Source organism: Sparus aurata, chromosome 23 (assembly GCF_900880675.1).
Source record: "Sparus aurata chromosome 23, fSpaAur1.1, whole genome shotgun sequence".
Lineage (NCBI taxonomy): Eukaryota > Metazoa > Chordata > Actinopteri > Spariformes > Sparidae > Sparus > Sparus aurata.
In genome coordinates, this window is record NC_044209.1 from 18,645,373 (window position 1) to 18,669,933 (window position 24,561).

The 24,561-nt window shown below is 43.1% G+C and overlaps 2 protein-coding genes across 2 annotated transcripts; one reads left to right on the top strand and one right to left on the bottom strand.

The window, feature by feature from the left end:
- The first annotated feature begins 6,143 nt into the window (after positions 1–6,143).
- Positions 6,144–7,069, top strand: med9 (mediator complex subunit 9). Its single transcript, XM_030407281.1, has 2 exons — positions 6,144–6,296; positions 6,524–7,069. The coding sequence occupies exons 1-2, from the start codon at positions 6,217–6,219 to the stop codon at positions 6,741–6,743; spliced, it is 300 nt and encodes a 99-aa protein (XP_030263141.1). The 5' UTR covers positions 6,144–6,216; the 3' UTR covers positions 6,744–7,069.
- A 1,197-nt stretch (positions 7,070–8,266) lies between these two features.
- LOC115575006 (dexamethasone-induced Ras-related protein 1-like) lies at positions 8,267–9,655 on the bottom strand. Its single transcript, XM_030406741.1, has 2 exons — positions 9,281–9,655; positions 8,267–9,150 (listed from the first exon to the last, which is right to left on the bottom strand). The coding sequence occupies exons 1-2, from the start codon at positions 9,549–9,551 to the stop codon at positions 8,627–8,629; spliced, it is 795 nt and encodes a 264-aa protein (XP_030262601.1). The 5' UTR covers positions 9,552–9,655; the 3' UTR covers positions 8,267–8,626.
- Positions 9,656–24,561: the final 14,906 nt, after the last annotated feature.

Genomic DNA, 24,561 nt, shown 5'->3' on the forward strand with positions numbered 1-24,561 from the left:
TTGGTGGATATCTCCCAGCAAGGGAACAGCTTGTTCGCATTTCAACGTCTATTTCCACAGAGTCGGTTCACAGTACAGTAAACAACGCAACGGTGTTCAGGGAAATATTTTCACAATATATCATATATCTTATTTTCCAATTATCCAAGGCATGCAGAATAGCTGAAACATTGATAACAGGTGTTACTTTTCTCCAGAAAACAAAACCTGGAAGACAGGGGTCGCAGATTAGGAAAGTAACAAAGCACTGCACAAATCACAAAAGGGTCAAAGCAAATTGGTCCCTTGGTGTCTAAAAGGTGGCAGTGGGAATAAAACCCACGGTCACCCACTGATTCTGTCAAAATGATAGATAGAACATTGGATCCAAAAACCAAAGGGGAAATTGGAGTCAGGGGGGAGACAAAATTAATGGAAACCGGGCAAAATCAAGAAATCTCAAACACACTCAACTCAGATTTTCACTCTTCCAGAAAACACAGAAAGCCAACTGATGGTGTCGACTTCCTCAAGACACACAACCAACTGAGCAGGGGAACTGCAGCCCCCTCATAAAGCCTCCCAGCTGACTGATGGCAGTTAGCTGCGGGAGGTCATCACAGGTGCAACTGATAGCTTCTGATTAACTGTGACCCAGATCTTGAGAAATCCCTGTTCACAACAGGACCTTGGAGAATCTCTGATCTGTACATAACGGGAACATGTATCATTCCATTATAAGCTCATTTTTATTTGGGAGCTTTAATTCAAGAAACTCTGCACACTCCAGACGTCCCTGGTGAGCTCCTGTTACCATCTGGGGGCTTTTTACTTCTTTTAAACTGCAGCCTAAGCTGGAGACCCTGGTGCAGTTACCAAGTTGGGAATGATGTACGCACACATATGTCTGTCCTGAGGTGTGTGCGGAAACAGGAAGTTCAAGAAGTTGGCACTGTTTGTGAATTTTGTACATTTTGTTTCATGACTTGGCGCATCCATTCGGATCCACCAGCTGCAGTAAAGGCACAGTTTGTTTTTGGGCCACTAGGGGTATCAATCAAAAAACAAAAGCTAAAAGCTAAAAGTAATTATCTGTGACCACACGGGTCAGAAATACAGCCCTGAGAGGCGAATCACTATTCAAACTGAAGCCTATCACTCGCATCGCCCAGAGGTTTCACTTTGTGAGAGGGAGTAGACTCTGCTGTAGTGCATCTCAGAGGCCTGCCAAAAACCAGGAGATTATCAAGGCTCCATGGAACAGGTAATTACCTAGTAGTGTCAGAGCCAGTTCTGGGTAAAACTTATCTAATCATGCATGGAGTTATTCAATTTGCTTGTTTACCATCAGTTTGGAATCAAAGTGAGAGCTAAGCCTCCCTAACTGTCCACCCTAATTGTGCCTGAGCTGACCAAATAAACAGAGAGAAATGACGCAGGTCATGAACATGGATGTTGACCCCCCTTTTGTAACTCTTGACTCTCGGTCAGTTTCGCCCTCAAATTTGATTTCATGACCCCGAACATGCATGACTAGTAAGCATTGTTTATTTCAGCATTCATGGCATCGGGATGAATAATGAGCAGCAGCGGACCGCTTACTTGGTAGGCTTAATAGCAGTTTGTTCAAAGTCTCTTTCCAAGAAACTTCTCTGGAATCAGGACTCACATGATGAAAAAACATCCCCTCTTCGAATGAACCACGAAGCCTGTCTGTAAAAGGTCCTGCTCAGTGTTTATTAGATTTAACAAATTCACAACGTCTGGTCCTTGGTGGCAGTTTCAACGGTGCACAGTTTCAGAGATCATGCTGAGACGCATGCTAAGATTAGATCAGCAGACAGGACATCTGTATCCTGCCAGCTCAGAGGTGACACATCTGTTGAAAAGCCTTCCGTCTTCCTTTCACGTCATCGCGGAGGCCGGCTGGGGAAAAGGCGAGCAACTCGGGGATTGCTATGCAGGGTATCAGCTGGAAGTGGCCTGGAGTCACCCTGCTCTAAAAGTTATCAGGAGCTCCCTCGTTGGTCATTAATAGCATTAGTTTACTCTGAGCTGCACCAGAGAGGCAGCGTCTTCATACATGAGAATTTCTGTTGGAGCCAGAGTTTATACAAAGCAGCGGACCTCTGGCCTCTCTCACAGATCCTCCTGCTTGACATCGCCTTCATGTTGTGTTCATTTGGAAAATGTGATTGATAGTTTTTTCAGTGAATTTTGTAAGGAGCACAGAGGGAGACATGAAGGCTTACAATGAAATTGCAAATCTATTCGTCAAAAATACCAGAGAACCAATTTAATATGGGCTCAAAATAAAATTAAATGCGCACCGTGCGCGCTATAGTGCTTTCTGCAGTAGAAAGGAATCCCAAAATAGTTCAGTCAGTGGGTAAATGTTGCATATCTGTCAGATCAAGGGTACACATTAAGCCTCAGACAACTCAATTAAAATAATTGCCTTCCTCTTCTCTTTGTTCCTGAGCTGAGGGAGTGAAGGAGCGCCAGAGGTGCGTGAATAAAAAGGTGAATTTAATCAAACGCCCATATCTAAAGGTCAAGAAAGCTCAATGACAGAGCCGCTGTTTCTTTATTAGTGATAATAATTTGCAGACTTTGTTTCGGAGCTCATGCTGTGTGTGTGAAGCACTAGACTGAGGAAATAATTCAGTAACAGCTATAGTTAAGTTTGTTATTTAATTAAAAAAAAATTGTCACCTATATCACAAGGACAACCAATTTGACGAGATCGATGGCAGCAAGGCTCTTCGTTTATATGTGAACAAAAAACTAGATGAGCACATGAAATATCAACCTCATTCATGCTTTTCATGCTGTAATCTTTGTATCATAGCTGTCATTACACGGAATGGAATGTTCCTGAGCAGTGGTACATCCAGCCTTCTCTGGACAGGTGTTGTAAATTGGCATCTCGCTATAAACACTAGTACAGAGCCCCTGGGGCTTGTGCATGGCTGTGTGTCCATGTCAAATAACTAAACTAAACTAGACTAAACTAACGAGATGACTGCAAGTACAAATGACTTATTCTAAGGTGTGATGTCACTGGAACCTCCCAACCCTATTGGTACATCTTAGGTCTATTTGGGTCGTTAGTATACACTCGACAGTATAAACACATAAGATCATTACTGGACCTTTATGGCTAAAAACAGACTGTGATTTGTTATTATTTAACCATGGGGGCGGCCCAAAGGGAGCATGTCATGCTGACTTGCATCCGTCTACATCCACTTCTGTATGGCTACTTTACATTGGGACAGCTCGGTTATTATTTTACGGGCCCAGGCAAGTTCTTGATGTTTTAAATGTAAGGATGATAAGGGAGGTGCAATTTTACTTATAAGGGGTCCAGCACTCCTTATCCCCCCTCAAATCGCCTAATGGCTAAAAAACTAAAACATTAAAGGTGCACTGTGCAGTTTTGTGGAAGACACATTTAATCAGAAGAGAAAGATCTTCACTGACTGATTGTATTCTATATCAAAATTTAAAAAAAAACTAAATACACAAACTCTCTTTGTTTTCATGACTGAATAAACAAGCTGACGTTCAAGGACAGCACAGTTTCATACTGCTCTACTTTGTTTGTATTTGGCGGACCCTGCCACCTTTCCAGCCTCAACCAGTGTTCTGGGGACCTGTCATTCAAATCAATTATTCTCACAACGACATAGCGCACCTATAATACAACGGAGAGTAATTCTGATATTAGAACATGTATAGAAATATCTCCAAACTAACAGCATCACGTTTTCATAATTAGTCTCACGTTTAAAGGAATGAGGAGAAAAACACACCCGAGTCAATCGATGAGGATCGGCGACCGCGGCCAATTCCCCATGCTGGAAATGGGTCAAAGTAATTCAGAATGCATCAGGAACGAACTTAAAGCCGCAGCGAGAGCAAACTCTTGCTTGCATTAACAATTGTGGCACTTTTATTACCTGGACAGGAAGTATTACTACCCTCACTATCAACCCCCACATGTCACATAACCATGACACAGCTGTTACGCTCTGATATACCAATTACGCCGGTGAATGCTTGTTTTCCCCAATTGTGTGGGATGAGACTGCTGAGTCCTGATGTGGCCCACTTTTTCACAACTCATAAATATGAGGTGTCAGAGCTTTCCCGCCTGACCCAGATGGTAAAACAACTGGCTGCATAAATGTCCTACAAGCTCAAATCTGGGTCACTCCGTAAGTTTCGGCGGAAGACCTGGCCTGGAAAAATCAGGGGTTTGGCAGTATCGTCAACACTCGGTCTCAGTGGGAGAGGGGTGACCAGAGAAAATGTTCAGTAAGCCTCAAATCTAAATGAAGTCTCACTTAAGCTACTCTTAATTAGGTCTTCACTGGCTGTGTCACGGCAGTGGTCTCTCTGCTGCTGCGGCTAATTAGATTTTATCCCTGCAGTGTTTACCAGGTGTGAATGATGTGTGTGTGTGTGTGTGTGTGTGTCTGGGTGTACAGGGAGCAGAGGGGATTAACGGATGAATCTATCCTTTGATGCAAACGTATAGCAGGGGACTGATAAATAGGTCAGGGAGGTTCTGAAGATCAGGGGAAGGTAAAATTGAGAAAATGAAGGCATCTACAGCGGAGGCCCTGTTACTGTATGGTGGTTTTGCGATCATAAAAAGCCCCCCTGACACTTTCGGGGTGAATTCACCACGTCACGAACGAACACGGCATGTAATCTGTGATATGGTATCGGACCCTCCGTTTGCAGGCAGACGATAAGCAGCTCAATAAACACTGCACGAGGCCATAACCGATGTTAACTCACTCTGATTTATCAGTGTTCAAACACCAAGCGAGCCCGTTGCGATATCATCAAAGTTGCCTGGCCAATGAGGCTCACAGCGTGACTGCAAGAGGATGGAGACCCGTGGGTGACAGTGGCCCTGATATCACAGGAATATGGGTCAACGAGGCAGGATAAAGAGGTTATTTTTATTCATATGGGTTTACTGTATTGTGTTGCAAAAACAGAATGCATTTGGACGTGATACCCGCTTTCATCCCATATCACGAAGACAATCATTTCAACACCGAGCAGCCATTGTGCAAACAAGCGAGTGACACCCAGATAGAAATGCGTGACCTGAATACAACTCTTCACTCATCTACAGAATGGACGTATAGCACAACTCACTGCGGTCCATTAGACCATATTTGCTCTGGTTGTTCACACCCGTGATCGCACAGGTTGCCATGTTTCGCGCAACGTGCACACCATGTCTGGTGTCACACTCGCAGACGCAGGAGGTCGAGTTAAGGTATAGGTGCTCATGAGGTTGCTAGGTAGTGGCATGTGAAGCATTTGTTTCCGGCCATTGCAGGTCACATTTGTTTGTACTGTGTATTAATAGATTATCTGTGGCCTATTTCGGGTGAAATATAGGCTATCCAATTGATGGTTGGTTGGTTCTTCAGCAGCATTACACTAAAACAGCTGAACAGATTTCCATGCAACTTGGATGGAGCGTGGGTCTTGTCCCATTGACGTATGGTGTGGATCGAGGGTGCAAGAAAGAAAGGGCGTTTTAAAACATTTTGGTTAATTTCCAGGGGAATAATGCATGGATATTAGTGGAGAAAACATTTCATGCAGATCCTTATAAAAAATATATTCTTCCACAACACAGTGGAGATAATGACTCCATCTGCATATTTTTGTTGTCCTAGTGGTTGCCTGTTATATAGTGAACTTAAATCATGGTTAAGATAAGATGGGCTTTATTTATCCCACAACAACAAGTGTTTTTGGGGCTTGGTGGAGGTATGCACTCTACTTCGAGTCAGTCTAGTTTTTGTGGTCATATATGAGTGAAATCCTTTCAGTTCAGCCTGTCTGGGAACCTATTTTTTTATGACCTAGCATCCAAAAAATTACTTTTTTTCTTTTAATCCAAGAAGGCTGTATCATGTTGTGCCTTAACTAACATGTTTTTCATCTGCTTTATTTGCTGGACTCTTCAGTATGTAAGCATACGCAAATTTGGGATAGTTCAGTTTTTAATAAAGTTGAAATAGTTGTATTTTCTATTTTTTGTTTATGAGCATGAGCACCATCTGAAGAGGCCTATCTGAAGCAGTAACATTCAAAAGGAAAACTTCCCCGTTTCATTTTTAAAGGTTTCGTCAAATGACGTCATCACGCGACGGCGGACTGACGTAAAACTATCTGCGACGCTACACAGGGAGAGCGATGGCGGTGTCCCAACCGAGGCTCGAGAAAGAGGGCGATGACTGCTCTCTGCTGCCCTTAGTTCATGATATTATCAAATGGTAAGGCCACCTGCAGGTTCCTGTGTGTTGTATTTATATTCATGGCTCTGCGGACTCATCTTTATCCGTCGCTAACAGCCGTTTTCTCGGAGTTGCTAAGCTTGTTGTTAGATTAAGCTACCGTTAGCCTTTAGTTAAAGCTCGGCTGATTTAAAACAAAAAAATGTCCAAAATAACATCACGTCAGCGAAATAACATGGTGTCTTGTACGTCCTCCTCTCGTTAAGCATGGACAAGGACAGCCAGGATGTCCACCAAGAGCTGGCCAAGCTGAAGGCGAAGATCCAGGAGGCCCGGGAGCAGATATCCAACATGCCCGGGATAGAGAGCAGTCCGGCGGAGCAGCAGCAGCAGCTGGCCACGCTGCGGGAGCAGGTCCGCACCAAGAACCAGCTGCTGCAGAAATACAAGAGTTTGTGTATGTTTGACGTCCCCAAAGCATCGTGAAACTGAAGGCTGGATTGTTGCTGTGACTGGGGCAGGGAGGACTTTTTGTGTGCTTGTTGATTCCCTCGCCCATGGAGCAGATACATGTGGGATTCAAGAATACAGGATGGACGTTTAAACACATGAACAAGGACTTATTTTCCTCAGTTGCATCGTAATGCAAGATGGTTTTTGTACGCCAGACAGCATCCTCTTTTTCTCCTTTAGCATTGCTCTGCGATGAATGGAAACTTTATTATGAAGTATTTGTATTAAATGTGTTTTTTAAAAATTGTTTAATTTTGTTATCTTGTGATATATTGTAATAAAAGTAACAGGCAAAGAACTGACTGGCTTAAAGCCGTTTTAATTGACCCACAACTGGTTTACCATTATTTAGGTCTGTGGCCTTCAACATTAATTGAGCTGTCTTAGCTTCTTAATTAAGCTACTATAAGTTAGGGCTGGACGATTAATTGAATTTTGATCGCGATTTCGATTTAGGCTTCTCACGATCATGAAAACGCTGTAATCGAAGAAAAACGATTAATGTGCCGATGCGCGTCATGTATGCAAATTACTGCGTTGAAAAAGCACAGTGACCGCACCTGAGACAAGACACTGGTCAACACTTTGGACAAGCGGTACGTGTTGCCATCATGCAAACATACAAATATTATTATCATTTACTTTTTTACTTGTTACTAATTTATTTCTGGTTGTTTTTCTAAAAGTTATATTTAAAGTTGAGTTTTGGTGGCTCAATAAATACTTTTTTTTAAATCAATGAATAATCGTGTTTATTAATCGTGATTTCAATATCAATCAAAATAATCGTCATTATTATTTTTATCATAATCGTCCAGGCCTACTATAAGCATCTGGGCAATTGCTACATCTGCCTGCTGCTTTAGGACTTAAAAAGGGCATTTCTGCAGAATCCAAAGATAAAGTAGTGGGAAACATGAATCCATTTTGAATAGCTTCTGGCAGAAAGAGGAATTAACAATCAAGTAGCAATTATTTTGATTTGTGGATGAATCTGTTGACTATTTTCTTTATTAGTCTAGTTGTTTGGTCTTTTAAAATCCAGAAAATTGTGAGAAATGTCAACCAAAGCCCCAGAATGACATCCTTAAATGTATGTTTAACAACCCTTACTGTCAGAGAGGAGTTAGGAAACTAGAAAATATTAACATTGAAGACGCTGCAATTGGATCATTTTGATGTTTTTTTCTTAAAAGATCGTTCAGACTGATCTTAACTTTTATCAAGATAGCAATTAATATAGTAGATTCCAGTTATTCGATTAATCATTGCAGCTCTTGTTAAATCTGAGTGAAGGCGCTGTGCTACGACCCTCAGTTCAGGACGTTGCAGTTTAATATATTCAGTCTGAATGAGCGTCAAGTAACTGGAGGATCTATTGGGAAATGATGTGTTTTAACAAACTGAGGTCATTTTCCTCTAAGGGGATGAAATGTGCAGTGTTAAGTGCGACTTTGTTGTGTTTTGCTTCAAAGGAAGGAGAAGAGGACGACAGATTATGAAAGTAACAAGTGGGTTTATTCTTTCTTTTATACAAAAAGTCTATTCAGACTTAATAAATACATTTTCAGAGTCAAATTTGTTCATAATGCAACACACATTCAAGTTCCAGCAAGTTTTGGAAAAAGAAAAAAACAAAAATAGCTGAATGTAAACATTTCTTTTTTTCTCTAGAGGCAGATTTTACAGCATTTTCAGAATGGACCAACTTCTCCCGTGTGTCTCTGTGGCCCTGAGAGGCTCAAGTCTACAGTGATGGGCTCCTGCGCAACTGTGCGCCGAGGGGCTGATCTCCTCCTCAGCTGTGGGAAACAAAAAGTCTTAAAAAGTCTTTGCACACGCAGACAGATAAAGTGTCAGCATATGACACAGCCTTTCTCTTTGGTCTGGCTGCCTCCGACGGCTTTCTCCTTTATGTACATCAAGTCACTGTGCACGCTGGGTCTGCGCGCAAACGGCGCCACAATCCCGTACGCGTTGCCGTCTTTGCACTTCTTGCTCCTGAAGGACTTCCTGTGGAGCACCTCGCAGTACTGCACCGACACCTTGCAGTGCCGGTCGGGGCTCATCTCGTCGGGCAGCTTGGCCATGGTGAACAGAGTCTGAAACATCTGGTCCACGTTGGTGTTCTTCTTCGCCGAGATCTCGAAGTAGGCGCAGTGCTCGTCTCCGCCGACCAGCTGCTCGATCTCCTCCTCCTGCACCTCGCGGTAAAAGTCCTTGTCGCACTTGTTGCCGCAGATGACCAGCGGGACGTCCGCGTTCTCCTTTGTTTTGTTCCTCAGGCAGGACTTGGTCTCGTAGATCTGGCGCTTGAGGCGTTGCACCTCCTGGAAGGAGTCTCTGTTATCCAGACTGAACACCAGGATGAACACATCACCTGGAGAACACAAGAGAGGAAGACAGGGTCAATGCCACATACTAAAAATATTAACAGCAACAATAACAATAATCACATTTTTCAAAAGTCAGCGAACTCGGCTGCTGCTGGTTTTAAAAGCTCAACTCACCGGTTAGAATTGAAAGCCTCCTCATCGCAGGAAAGGGGTGATTTCCAGATGTGTCCAAAATGTCCAGCTGGTAAACATCTCCCCTGATGCTGTAGAATTTCCTATGAAAGTCCTCAATGGTGGGCGTGTACTGGTCTTCGAACCTCTCGTTCAGAAACCGAGAGATGATGGCCGTCTTCCCAACTTTGGTGGAGCCCAGGATCACCATCCTGTGGCAGTTCTTTGCAGGTATGTCGAACCCGTTCTCTGCAGGCGGCATTTTCTTAATCATGCTTGCAAGCTGTTGCGGTCAAGAGGTGGTGACGGTTTTTTTTTTTTTTAAATCCTTCTTATTTCCCTCAGCGGTGCGAGGGATCTAACCTCGTTGGCTTCTCTGAGGCGAGAGTAGCAGCGGGCTGGGATTATATAGGGGATGTGCGCCGCGCCTCCCCAAAGCGTCATGCGTCACGATCCAGTTTGGCGGTAGGGGTGGGGGAGCTGGAGCAAGACCCGAAATGATAATGTTACTATGGCTGTGTGTGTGCGTCAGCTCTGTCCAGCCCTCATGCACAGAGGACCAGGCAGAAATGGGCTTTTTGGAAATAGGACTGTTTTAATATTTCACAATGTTTTCACGCGCAATAAACACAAATTAACCAAACCAAGGGATGATAACATCATGCTGAAAATTACGCACAGTTTCCACACGGATGCTTGGAGTGTGTGCATCATATTAAACACAAGGTTTTTTGTGTGTGTGTGTGTGTGTGTGTGTTTTTAATGCTTTGGCCAAAGGCACCGTGCATTCACTTCTTCTGTGCATACAACAGAAAGAAAAAAAACATCCTTTGGGCTTTTCTCTCTCTGTGTAGCTGCAACCTTCTGCAACAGATTGCTCTGGAACATCGACTTCATCTGTTTCATCGATCACCAACAGTTAGTACGAACACAGAGCCTCCCTGAGGAGAGAGCAGCTGGAGTAAGTGAGGTTGGGGAGAGCGGAGGGGGCGCATCGGCTCACACTGAGCGCAAATAAGGCACGTTAAAAGGGAAGAAAGTGTGCTGTGCACTTTTATGATAGTCAAACTGTCAGCAGCATGTTTTTCTTCACATCAAGACGTTACAGACTCACTTATTTTCCCTATGTTTTATTTCCTCCTGTCCATTTTACTTGTCCTCTGTCCAATTTTTAAAACAAATATTTCAAAGGTGCACTATGTAGTCTTGGGTAATACACTAATATATTTATTGACTGTCAGATTATGCCCAAACAAACTCAGTAAACAAACTCTTTGTTTTTTCTTTGTTTATGTGTTGGCGGACCCTGCACCAAACAGTGCTCTGGGGATTCTAAGTGCTGTATCGTAGCCAGCTGGATGTGTTTCAGTTTCTGGATGACTCTCGTCCAAGAGGCCTCTCCAGTTCTAACTAACTGGAGGGGGGTTGGCAGGCTTTAAAACTCTGTGTGGGAGTGTCCTCACAGAGTCGTTAAGGTCACCCGCAAGCTCCGAGTTTCAGTGTCCTTAGGGCCTCATGTGAGTCGTTGACCCAACAGTGCCCTCGTGTGTGTTGCTAAGGCTAGGTCGTCAACCATGGAATTACGTGTCTCCTTCAGATGTAAGTGGAATACATACAGAGTCTTGACCTGAGACGTTGGCCTTCCTGTGTTGTGCCATTAGTTAGTTAGTTTATTGAAGATCCTCCTGAATTTCTCAGATATTCCCTCGACATAAGGAACAACGATATTGTTACATTTTTCCATCTCCTCCTCTCTGTCTGTTCTGGATCTTTTTAGAGGTTTTTGACAAAGGCCTGGTTCAGGGAGTCGAAGGTTTTAAGTGCTCCCCTGATCGCCAAAACGACATAGTTCCCCTTTAATATGATAGTGTTACTGTAACAGACCACAGTCTGCATCAGGAATAACTGGGTAGCTGTGAGCCTATCACATTTTCCCTTTTTGTTTGCTTATTTTATTTAATTTGAATCACTTCTGAACTCATTCTCAACCCTCCATCGTAAACGCTTTTCTTGTATATCAGAATTTAACTTCAACTTGCATTTTGTTGCACAACCCCACGTGGAGGAACGACAATTAAACGAATTACACCAAGCGCTGTCGTGATCAAAAATATGGTTTTCGAGACCAAAATGGCCACTTGAAAACACTGTTGCGATACAGCCAGCATAATAGGCTAAGACACCTTTCCTCCACACGCTGTACCGATGAAGACAATAGCCAGTTCAGATAATTAAACAGAAGTGAGCTCCTGAAAGTGGGAGGAAAACAGTCCCATTAATGCATTTAAAAATAGAAACTCTCAGCCGGGTCGGACAAAAAGGTCACATATGTTGTGAAAGTAACACACAATGTGCGCAGCGTCACAATGAGACAAAGAAAGCTCCACAACCGAGGAGCAGCTCGGTGTCGCCTGTGCCCGCGAGCCATCCAATCCGCTTTGTATTGACTTTATGGTAAGCGTTAATTGTAGGACCCCACAGGCAGTCTAAAGATAGCGCCCGCTGCTTGTGACTCAAACTCTGCTCACCCACTCTGCCACCTTGGCCACTTATCACCTATTACTTACCTCCTCACCTGTGAACCGGTGTGAGGAGACAGTGACTTCATGTGTTGCAACTGCGATAGCATTATTTCAGTAACTTTTTTTCATATGGCGTACGGCGTTTACTGTTGCTTTATCGTTCCGGCGCTTTGTTGTTGTGTGTACGTTACAAATAATGGTTAATAAAGGGTTAAAAAGTAGATAGTATGCATTTGGATATCAGCCATCAAATGTTCTTTTAAAGGGGCGCTGTGTTGATACAAAATCAGAATTTTGATATTTATAGTATTATTGAGGCAATAATACATACTCGGAACTAATGAGCTGAATAAACAAGATGATCTCAGAGGACAGTAAGGTCCCAAGAACACAGTTTGAAGCTAGAGAGATGACAGGGTCCGCCACATATAAACAGACTAATGTGTGTTGTCCTTTACAGGTGCTACATGAGTCTAACTCTCATCCAAAACTGACACTTTGGGTCGGCCGCCATCCCAATGGGTGAGTTTTTGATGATTTGGGAATCAGACTCAAAACTCAACTTTTCTTACAAATAGCACCTTTAAGGCCAGTTTGTTTATTCAGTCAAGTCAAGGAAGACAGTTTGTTCATCCAGTTTTTTTAGGTCTAAAATAAAAAAATCTGTCAGGGAAGATCTTCTGATAAAAACTACGTAGCGCACATTTGGATAAAGAGCATAAAGAGACAACTGTTGAATAGTTTGCAGAGGCTGCGAACACAAAACCGTACCTTACAAAAAGTAAGAAAAGTAAGTAAGTAAAGTAAGATGTCCTGTGCTGTTTAATGACCGCTTTGACGGCAGTTGCTGCTTCAGTTCTGCCAGTGTGTCGGGTTTTTCCTCGTCGCCGGATTAAGTCAAAGCGACACAGCTGTCAGTGAGGTTCACGGGGGTTGACATTTATATTATTCATCGCTCCCTCTGTCCCTGCTTGTCTCCCCTCGCTCTAACTATGCTTGAAATAATGATTAAAAAAAAAAATAATAATAATTTTTCATACAATATTCACAACAGGCCGAAAGAAAAACTCCTTGACTTCATGTGAAACCTTAAACCGACACCGATGACCTTTTTAGCCCTCTGTGGGGCATTGGGCATGAAATCGGATAGGTGTACTTAAGCCCGGTTGTTCAAGGCTTCAGCGATGGGTTTGTGTAACCAGGGTGGAGTGGACCAGCGCCTCGCTCCTCGACTATTGGTCAGTAACTAAGCCAGTGTGTTCCCAGTGATGAATATAACAGGACACGTGCAGAATGGCTCGTTAAGCGAGGCACTGCCATAACACTGACATGATGGAGGGGATATCATGAAATCCTCACCCGTCTGTACGTACTGTATGTCTGTGCAAGGTATAGCTGTAATCAGAGGAAGTTTCTTTCTTCTTTTTACACTGATTAAAAACACATTTAAAGGGTCACTCCGCCTATTTTTACACATTAAAGTTTGTTTACAGGTCTTGAGGAGCACTTCGGGATACGTGAGCCTTTTGTGGCTCCAGAGGAAGTTGTATATAAACTGATAAACGAGTTATGGGCCTCTGGTGATGTCACTCAGCAGCTAATTTGCAATGTGGGTAATGTGGGTGGCACAATTGGGAAAGCAGTCCAATGAGTCCGAATATGTTGGCATCTTTGCTCTACCGGTTCCCTTGACTCGTGCATTTTAGAATGCTGAAAAGACAGCTCCATGAAAGTTAAATTGCCGATTCAACAGTGTGGTTTTTAGAGCCTAATGGATATTTGACAAATGATTCAGTTTCTTGGAAACAGCTGACATGTCATGCTGACAGGTCACGGCAAAAGCAAAGCCTGCAGAGTTCCTGTATTTGTTTGGTCAGAGAAAGAGAAACACTTTCACTCAGCCTCAATGACAGATACAAACCTGAGAGTCAGCTCATGGTCAGTCCCAGAAAGCACAAACATGCAGTACAGTTTAGGGACAATCTATCTGTCGCTGTACACTGTTAATTTTTTTGTCTTGTATCATGTATTTAGTGTCCCGTCCTGTTTTGCAGCCTGTGCTGTTACATGGCCGGACCTCGACTCACTCACACTCTGTTCTGCCAACGTGGCCCTCAAGCAGAGTAAACACACCAGCTGCAGCCCACTCAGGCCACGGCCAATCATACGCATTAGACTAATTTCCTTCTCAGCCATGTTTGCCTTCATCAATTAGTAAAGAGGACAGAAACGACGGGAGAGGGGAAAAAAAAAGATGTTGTGGCCCCCTGTGAGGACACGGTGCCTCACAGCTGATGTGAAAACAAAACCTGTGTTATTTGATCTGGAGGAGCGGCGACAATAAATCTACATGTCAGATGTTTTTAGAACAGGCAGCGCCATGTTTTATTGTGAAGAAACCAACCTTGTTAAAAAAAAAAAAAAAAAGATGAAACAGGAGAATGAATTGTCTCCTCATATTTGTCAGTGAAAAGGCCAAAGACGCAGCTGAGGCCGACTGTGGAGAAGCAGTGTGAAAGTCTTTTTGCTGACAGTAGCTGGAGATTTGCATCAATAATGTTTTGTTGCTTTTTTTTTTTTTCTCCTAATTTTACAAAATGGTAGAAGAAACACAGCGACAGATAGCAGTTACATATTCGCTACGAAAGCGAATATTCTCAGGAGAACAGGGGAGTGACACCTTTGGCGCTGCGTCATCGCCCCTGCTCCTTGTGATGGCACGAAACACCGCGGGGAGCCATCTGCACGTAACGTGCTTCACACACCATCCGCTGGTGAGAAACATTTGCATTCAGTGGGAGCATATGTGCGTGCGTACGTAAGTGTGTTTAAAGGTGTATTTCTCTGTGTGATTGTGAGTCACAGAGACAATATGGTCTAAAATGTATCTGCTCGAGCGCGGCGCAAATAAAGGTGCAGAAAAAACTTTTTTAAAAACTTATGTCAAAGACTTCTACGCATGGCGTCGCAGAGACGTTTACTGAAGTTAACGTGCTTAGCAACTAACCCTCGGCTGTGTCTGTCCTGCATCACAATGCCCCTCTGACCTCCTACTGACCACTAACTGAGCGGCTAATTGAGTAAACTAGCTAACAGCAACTACAGTTAGCAGAAGTCAGCAGTTACTCTGGTGATATGCCGCCCCCTAAGTATGAAGTATTAATAACAGAGACGGAGAATTTTGACATGTTGTTGCACCTTATTTTCTGTTTACGCATTTAAGGTTGTGTTACTTTGCAGCGCAGTTGTTACCATGGTAACAGCTTGCCCGTTCACCTTGATATCCCTTATTTTTTGTATATAATAACAGTGCATTTTAACTAAAAGAACTTGATAGCAGCATGTGAATTGATGAGATCAAACCTAAGCCACACCTGCAAGAAAAAAAAAAAAAAATGGAGATGACATCCGTGTTGGGGTCAGTTATCTATGCTCTTATCTGCAGCACGGCCGAGAAAGTGCAAATTAAACTTATGGCTGGCCGATGTTAGCCTGAGGGACCCACAATTCCCAAATATGCCATTGTTTTTTGTTTTTGCAACACCACTTAATTTAATGATTCAAAATATTTTCATACGTGTAACATCTGGTCATGACAAAGCGATTTTCTAAAATGATATATGTGTTCTTGACTAGACAGTTTTTACAGGCACATCTGGCACGAATCTTGGTGAAATTGGAATCAAGCTTGGTGATGCAGTGAAATATGCACATTTTCAATAGCATTTCAGCTGATGGTGGCATTACAGAAACATATTAAATGGATATAACTCAGCTGTCTTGAGTCTGATAGACCTAAAACTCCAAGATAAGGATTTGGGGGATTCTTCAAAAATAACAAACAAGCAGTGTGTGAAACGGTTCTTTATATGGTCACAAAATAGTTGATGCACCTCGTAATATTTAATCAGATGCAGCAAAAACCGAACATACACTTCACCTGATTCAGCACAGGTGTGAGTCCCAGTTCCAGCAGGTGCATACATGCTGACATGATAGTAAAAGCACGGAGGTGCATGTTCTGATCCTATTTTTAAAAAGTCTTGCGCAGTATCAAGGGATGTTTGTGCTCCGCTGGGAACCTCTAGTCACATGAAACGTGCAGTACATGTTCTTCATTGGTATGAACACTACATACATACACCACTGCACTGCATGATTTGAAGCTGCTAAAGCCGACTTTACTGCCCTTATTCAAACCAAAGACGATTCTAAGTATTAATGAAATGTCTGTTCTGCATGTCTAGCTGTTTTTATTGGATTAATTCAAATCAACTGAATTATTTTTTTCTCTTTGCAGAACTATTTCGTTTAATTTAATGAAATAGATCCTGCCACTATGAGGGAAACAGCCTGATGACTTCCTGGTTCAGAAGACACCATTTGACCGTGTATGCTGAGCGAAGGAGGGGGTCATTTAGTGTTCACATGGCGTGAGACCCGGGGCCATTGCGTGTCAGGCCGGGCAATCTTGCAGAGAATCTGTTGAATGAAGCATGAGCGCACCGTTTCCAATACAAAGGTTTCAGGTTTCGGAGCCAATCAGGGTCCTGGCTTCACTCCAGGCTCAGTTCGCCAGCCACCTGTATGTTTTGATTAACAAGCAATCTGTCAACTGTGTTATTCTCTGTGACATGCAACCATGATGCCTCACTCCCTGCATGACGTGAACAACATGAGATTGTAAATATGTGTAGCAAAACATTACCCCGCATGACTATGGCAGCCACGACACCTGTGTTTTTGTGCGTCCCCGCCCCGGTCTGTTTTAGAGAACATGTCGGGTCACTATTTCATTACATTCTGAGGAAAAACAGAACATCACCATGTTCATCGGTTGATGTAATTTGAGACTCTTGGACCGAACAGCTTAGAACTATCAGCAGTGTATTTTCAGATTTCTCAGCCTCAATGTGTGAGTTATCGGTAATGATTTGACGACCCCACGTACACCGAACATACGGTGGTTCAGAGGGTTCCCCTCATCTGACTTGTCTGGACTAGGACTCTTGTGAACAGATAGTTATTTCCTTAATGGACTGAGAGCGCAGACAAACACATCTGATAATGTGAACCTGGAGACCTGGACTCACCTTACAGAGGGAGGTCAATCAGATCAATAAACATGTTCCCCTCTTGAAAGAACCACAAGGACAGGCTAATCCCCGACGCTATCGAGTAGCATTCAGGCTTCCCCTCTGCCCTGCGGAGCTTTATAATGTTTAGACTTTTGATTTGATTCATTTTCCTCGCTCTCATCCACCCAGATTTAGTTTAGTTTTACAGCAAGTAAACCCCGACAACTTAGCATCAAACAACAGGCAGGCAGAGCTAGCTTAGTGCAGCATTTAGTGGCTAAAGAGACAAATATTTCCCTCTAGGAGAACAAAACAGAGGTAAAAGGAAAGTGAATATTGAACTGGCATTCATCAGATGGCCATCAACAGCTGCTGGATCCGTGAATACCTCATAACCTTATACCTTATAACATTTAAAAGGGGATAAGACAGTAGCCTACATCAATATAACCTAGCTAGCCAATTCATAAGATCATCAGTCAGGCAATTTTTGTAATAGCCCATTTACAGAAAATTAATTAGCCTACAGGATAGCAAAACAGGAAGCCTGTTATTATTCATAAAGTAAACTCATTATATTATATCATATTAGATTAGATTAGATTATATGGGGTTTATTTATCCCACAACTGGGAAATTCACTCATTAAGGATAAAGAATTCAGACAAATACGCATAAAGTAAGTGGAAAGTGTTTGTTCAGGTCGTGCTTGAGTTAAACAGTCTGACGGCTGTGGGGATGAATGATGAGGTAGTGCTCCTCCCCACACAGCGGGTGTGAGAGCCTGCTGCTGAAAGAGCTGCTCGAGGCTCCGACAGTCTGGTGCAGAGGGTGAGAGGTGTCGTCCCTGATTGACGTCGGCTTGGCTTACGTCCTCCCCTCTCACCCACCACCTCTTTGGGATCCAGCAGACAGTCCAGGACAGGGCTGGCCCTCCTAACCAGTTTGTTTGTCCATGCTGCCACCTCCTCCAGCACACCCCTGCATAATTAAATAAGTAACTGGAATGAGTGGGGCATCATAAACAACTCTACTTTAACACACACACACACCTAAGTAAGAGGGCTGAGTGCCATCCACTTGCATGTCGCTTCAAATACGTACGTGGCGAGGACAGCCGTGTTCATCATCAGAGCTTACACCAAGCATGTCTGGATCCATATTTTGCTACCCGGACCAGGAAAATTACCTGAAATGGGACAGCGTAAACCAAACTTTAATAGAAGCGACACAAAATGGTGAAATTATCATGCATAAGGGCAACTTTGACATTATTTATGGTACGTCGTATGGATGGCAAAATTGCCGTCCAAATATGATAATTGTCTTAAATCTGACGACACTCTCGAGAGGCCATGAGTCAGTGAATGCAGATTTAGTAACACACACAGGTTTAATATACACTATGATACCAGCTAATTGCTCACAAACCACCCGTCAGAATTGCTACACAGAGGTAAACAAAACAATAATTTTGGACCAGACAAATGATTTACAATCATGTTAAAAAGGAGAATATACCTTTATTCTGCACCTTTCTACAAGCTCCGTAGATGTATTATTATTTCAAATAATGATTTGTCTACAAAAATTGTTATATAGCAATATGACATTTAACACTTTAAGATGGATATCCAGCCTGTTATTCAGACTTCTAGGTTATGGATGCCCAACATGATGATTTTCTCCCTCGCGAGTCGGCGGACAAATGGGCTCAGTGTAAAACACGCTCGGAAAATTGGCCGAACGTGTTTGACTGTTTCCATGAGGCGCGCTGGCGACTTTCTATCGGGGGTAATGGTCAATTCCCAACGTTTGTTGCTTCACCAAGCAGCGTAGTTGGTAAATGTGACTACCACTGAGTGATCTTATAAATGCCTAACCTTAGACGTCAGCGAGCCGCTGCCCTTTGCAGCACTGTTTACGTAACCCTAATAGCTTCACGCAGAGACGAGGCAGAGAGGGAGGGTTGGAAGAAAGGCGAGAGAAAAAGGTGGCAGGTCTTGGGCACGGACTGATATGTTTAATTTCACCTCTCACACACACACACACACACACACGTTCAACACCTCACACTAACAACATCAGTGGAACCACCCTCTAGGCAGTTATGTCGCGCCAACCCGCCTTCCCACCCAGCAGCTATTACATAAACTCCACCAGCAGGCACCTGAGCTGCTGTAGGAAACGTCAGACAACACCTCCTCAAGGGTGGTTCTCAAGTGCTGACTGCAATGACACCCACCCGACATCGCGGTTTAATGCACACCTCGTCAGATAGCCTAATCGTCGCTTTGTGTATCCATCGGGCATGTTTTTATTACAAAAAGTGAAAGCTCACCGATTTTTTGATTGATTCTGGTACCGTCGGTGCTTTGCATGAGAGAATATCTCCTCAAAGAAGCTAAAGCAGGATTTCGTAACACATGATGAGCCACACCACATCATACACACGCCCCCCCCTTCACACACATGGCCTGAACTTCCATTTTACTTTGTTTTTGTTTCCCTCTACTCTGTTTAACCAGTGCCCGCCCGTTCTGACTCAGTGTGATGCCAATCCCACCGACTGCTGGGCCAGTTAGCACTCAGCGGTAAACACGGACATTCCTACTGTTCGACCGATCAGGGATATATGCACGTTCTTTTTAAGTAATTACACAGGCAGCATGCGCAGGCATGCTTTCTGCGCTGGTACAGTGGTCTTCAAGTTGAACACATGATAGCCCTCTTAGTGAACTCTTATCTGTGTTTGTGTGTGTGTGTGTGTGTGTGTGTGCGTGCGTGCGCTCGTGTGTGCGTGTGTGTGTGTTGTGCTTTGTTTTGTCAGACTTTTTCCTCTTTGGGTGTTTGAAAGGATACAAACAGGAAGCTATCACATGGACCCAACATACCTCACACACACACACACAAAACAAAACTGTGAATGACATTTCTTTTCTAAGAACCGTCTGAACATTTATGAATCAGGCAGGCTTAAGTAAAATTTTGGACGTCATGCACCGTCAAAGCAGGAGAATGCAACTCTGCACAAATCAGCCACAACAGTGTAATGTTAGCTGGCTAGCTAGATGGCTACCGATCCATCAGCAAACGAGTAGCGATTTCTTTCTTTTTTTTCAAGAAAAAGGACAATATTACATCCAATTATTCATTCTTACTCTGATCTATCTGTCTGTCCCAATAAGAATTGGGCTACGCTACTCGTGGGCTTGAACGCATAGTCTGCAAGTCTGATTAAATAACAAAAGGGTGTCAATAAACCTCAAAAGAATAACAATGCATCCACAGAAAATGTTAAAACAGGCAGAAACAGTCCACTTTTAAAATGCACAAGATAAAGTGTAATCGAGGCTCAGATCCTGAAGCTAAAGTCTTAGAGCTGCATCAGAAAACATCATCCTGACTTTACCAAATATTTGGAAAAATTTAATTCCATTATGATTGATCATGCATCATGGAAACTTATTGAAAAACGGACACTGAGCTATACTTAATCCCAGTAGACTGAAAGCTTCTCAGTAGGTTTCCGCTTGAACGGATTCGTACAAAGCTCAGTTACACACAGTCTTCAACCTGTAAGTCCCAATGTTCATGTGATCTGTACAACAATCAGCAGTCATCCTGCAAGGTTACTGTGCTGTCACGACTCTTGACTCTGATCATAAATTAGAAATTGATTTTAATGGATAGTAATTAACTGAGGACATTCTGTGCCAGTGCTAGAGGCCTTTGTGCTTTCTTCATATAGAGCAAATTAAGAATATGGATCACAGGTCTTGTGACAGTGAAACCACATGAAGTGTGACACATGAATAGTAAAATAAGAGTCACAAAGTCGGCCCTTTCTCACTCCCAGTGCGTAGAAAAGTGCAGTGAGTGGCTGTAGCGCTTCAATTTGACCTTGTAGTTACCCCTCTAGTTTGTTCAAAACACACAAAACTAGCAGGGTTTAAAACACAAAACATATAATGAATCCGGATAGGGATGGGCTGTAAAATCAAGATCAGAGCGACGCCGTTATGTTCTCAAGAAATGCATCATCACCATTACCTCACCTCCATTATCAAGCGTAACATTTTCAGCGTTAAAAGCTGCCAGTGGGTGCTGATGGTAGGCGGGTAAAAAGAGCTGGCCAGCTAATTAGTCCACAGCGAGAAAAAGCTCGTCTCCTGCTGTTCACAGCCAGACTCTTCACCTTTGTACCCCCCTTTGTACTGCCGGCAGTGGAAGGCCTCCGCTGAGGGAGCACAGCTCCTTTATCTGATTCAGTCTCGTCCCCATCCAGCCACCGGATTCCTGCCACATGTCATCAATAAATCATTTTTGCGTTGATTCATTTTGTGTCGCCCCTGGTTGCAAAGCTAAACTTCAGTTGTTGTGTGTAATATCTCTTATTTATTACCACTTAGTAAACTGTCACATGTGACAAACACAGTTTCATGTCATGTGAACTGAATTTTAACATGCAAAAAGGAAATAACGTCACATGTGAATCTGCCAGTTTCACACACACACACACACACACACTTTTCATGTGTATTATATAACTGTATGTAATTTAGATTTGAATCTATGTGAAATTGCTTGCAATCGCTTCTTCAACAGGGGAATTTTCCAACGTGACATGTGAACCAGAAGTTAATCATGCAAATGAAATAATGTCCAATTTGAACTCTTGTTTTGTGTATGAATTCAATTTGTATATCTGTTATATCTATGTGAATTACTTTCATCCGTACATGATTCTGTTTTTTTTCACATATTGATTATAATGTAGAAACCAGAGTAATTACCATAATTCTTAGAATACAGGGTAAATAAGTAAAAAAAAATTAATTATATTAATATAAATTAATAATTATATTAATGCAAGGCCACCTTCTCGTGTGGTACTTTTCCCTTGCCACATATGTGCGTGCTGTGTAGCTTTTCAATTACTGGACAAGTGTACCCGGCAGACGGCAGCCTGAAGCCCTGCATACCAACCACTTATGTGGTTCTTGGTTACTACCCGGCCCTAATTCTGCTGGGCCGATGAGCCCTGTTGAACTGTGACTGTTTGGGGACGTCACGGCCCCTCAAGCCGACACACAGGAGTGAGGAAGTCTTGAATGTCACGGGAAGAGATGGTGGAGGTGGCATGCTGTGAGTGAGCGAGTGAGCTCGTGCAACATTAACAATCTGGAGAGGGGAACAGTTTTCTATTTATAGAGGATGGTTAATGACAGAACAAAGAATGACTGGGCAGGACAACGGCAACTGGTCATTTGAGTAATGGCAGACACCTGAGGGTGTACCCCCAAAAGATGCTGATAGATTGTAATATTACCATTTAAACTTAGTTTAAGCTAAAATATTGAAGGTCAAGACACAGATTTTGGAACGATATGCAGCAGTGTACAGTACATCTCTGCAAACCAAGGATATATTTACATTTGACTGTCTTGCAACTTTAGATAACATTTTCCATTTTATCTTCTATCTTGAGATGGGAAAAGACAGTGGCGAACTCAGGATGTTCAAGGGGCTTGGGTGAAAAAAAACTACAAGGGCACTAAGCACAGGCGAGCAGAGAGTCGGGATTGAGAGTTTTTTTCTCCACCCTAGAGGGCACTTTATCATGATTTCTCCACCGTAAAGGCTTACAAGTGGGCACTTTCGCAGCATTTCATGGAACACAGAGGATGCAATTGCAACTTTGTGTTTCTTTTAGTTCTATTCCTTCCACTTCTTGCCAAGAAAGCCAGCTCATGCATAGGTTTGAACATGATTCGAGACACATTATAGAATGATGTAAACACTGATACCTATAAAACATACAAACTTAGCATATGTGTCCTGACAGATATGTTAAATTTACACATATTCAGACAACTGGGCTGCACACGAGTCACAATAACATTAACAACTTCTCTGCTCAGGGAGTCAGAATGCCAAATACCAGGGCCCTGAAACTGAAGACGGCAAATGGAATTCAGCCTTCATTCATTTTATTATGTACACAGGAGGTTTTCTCACTGGCATGTGTCAAAATGTGTACTGTCGAAATGCTCTCTGGCAGCAGACGGTGGTTGAGAGTTGGCAGAACAGAACATGGCTGCAAATTATTAGAGTAAGAAAATTACCGCCATTAACCCACCATATGATACCCGAGGCTTTCTTCCAGCCAGAAACAAAAGGTTCTATGTAAAGTTGTACCAGGTCTGACTGTGTAGTGACTGAATTCAAGCTCGTAAGCAAGGAAGCGAATCAATCACATCAGAAAGACGAGTTCATGGGTGGGCAGGCATGATGGGAACAGGCTATCTATGTGGTTTCTGTTTCTGTAAAAGTTGCCTCAATAACACTTTTTTTATAATTATCAGTAGTCTGGGTTCACTAAGTACAAAGTCAATTGTTGGGAACAGGGAGTTCATAAAAATCACATGGGCTACTGCTTCCATGAATTAGCCTGCCACAGTGAATTCAGGTTCAGAAAAACCTTGATGGCTATGATTGCACACAAATACGCTGCAATTATAAACAAGAACTTTAGACCTCTTTTCCTGGAGGTGCAGGTACATTTTTATCAGCTTTTACAGAGTGACAGGTTGCGCTGAAATGAAGGAATTCATTTGTTTTTCATGATAAGTGCAGGACGCTGAAGGCTGGAGAGGATAAGAGTGAACCAAAGTGATAGAAGACAAGGTCACCCTTGAGTGTATGACTCTCTCTGCCCTTCGACTGGCACCTACTCCATTCAGTGTGCTGATAAATGCAAGGACACTCCATGTAAACACCAACAAGGGTGACACATGTGAGAGAGGACGGGTGCTAGGAGGTGTGGAAAGCCAAAATGATCCAATGTTCAACATGGAAATGACCAAAATAGAATTTCTCGTGTTGCTAAATGTGGCTAATGTGTGGTAGCTTCTTGGACCATGTGACAAGATGAGGGAACACAAGGCCATTACCTACAACCTGTGTGCGGCTGGAGCACACAGAGAGCAGACAATTACATTCTGGGTCAACCCCGACTGCCTGTTGCAGCAGGCTAATCATGTATCATTTCTTCCAGCTTTCTCCGAGTGCATTAGAGGCTCATGGTCTGTCACGGCTGCAGGGACGAACCTTATGGAGGAGCCATACGGTTCGGTGAGGTGAGAGTGGACACGGAGGTGAACGAGTGCAATCACATACAGTCGATGTACATACACATGTCCACACAGATCTGTAGTAGCTCATTCGCACATGCAAAAACTGAACCTCGCTGCGGCCTCTTCCCTGAACTCTCACTTGAACCCATCTCAGTTCGCTCTGCGTCATGGCAACTTTTCTGTCCAGAGCCTCCTTCATATCTTCATTTGACCCACCATGTTTATGGAGATAGTCATCAGCATCTGCAATGAGCAACCCTGTGAACCCATTTTCTCTCTGACCTCAGGGAACCTAGCCTGCTAAATATGTCTTACTAAGTGCAGTGGTGTGTATCTGACTACACCGTGTATTACCTGGGAATACATTGCTGTTGTCGCCAAGAGGAGGTTTATTTGCAACCCAGTCGGTGGAATAAATATTGGCAAAGTTTCTGCAAAATCATAGACAAGTTAAAGGTTCATATTTCTTCATGTTGCAGTGCTGTGCTCATGCTCTTACACTAGCCGTTTTTAGACAGGGCACCAAGCCGCCAATTTGCCTGTAC

Bases quoted from the DNA above. Each gene is read 5' to 3' on its own strand.
- med9 (XM_030407281.1), top strand. From the start codon at position 6,217: ATGGCGGTGTCCCAACCGAGGCTCGAGAAAGAGGGCGATGACTGCTCT. The intron at 6,297-6,523 runs GTAAGGCCACCT...CCTCTCGTTAAG, and splicing joins GTTCATGATATTATCAAATG to CATGGACAAGGACAGCCAGG.
- LOC115575006 (XM_030406741.1), bottom strand. From the start codon at position 9,551: ATGATTAAGAAAATGCCGCCTGCAGAGAACGGGTTCGACATACCTGCA. The intron at 9,151-9,280 runs GTGAGTTGAGCT...TGTGTTCTCCAG, and splicing joins GAGGCTTTCAATTCTAACCG to GTGATGTGTTCATCCTGGTG.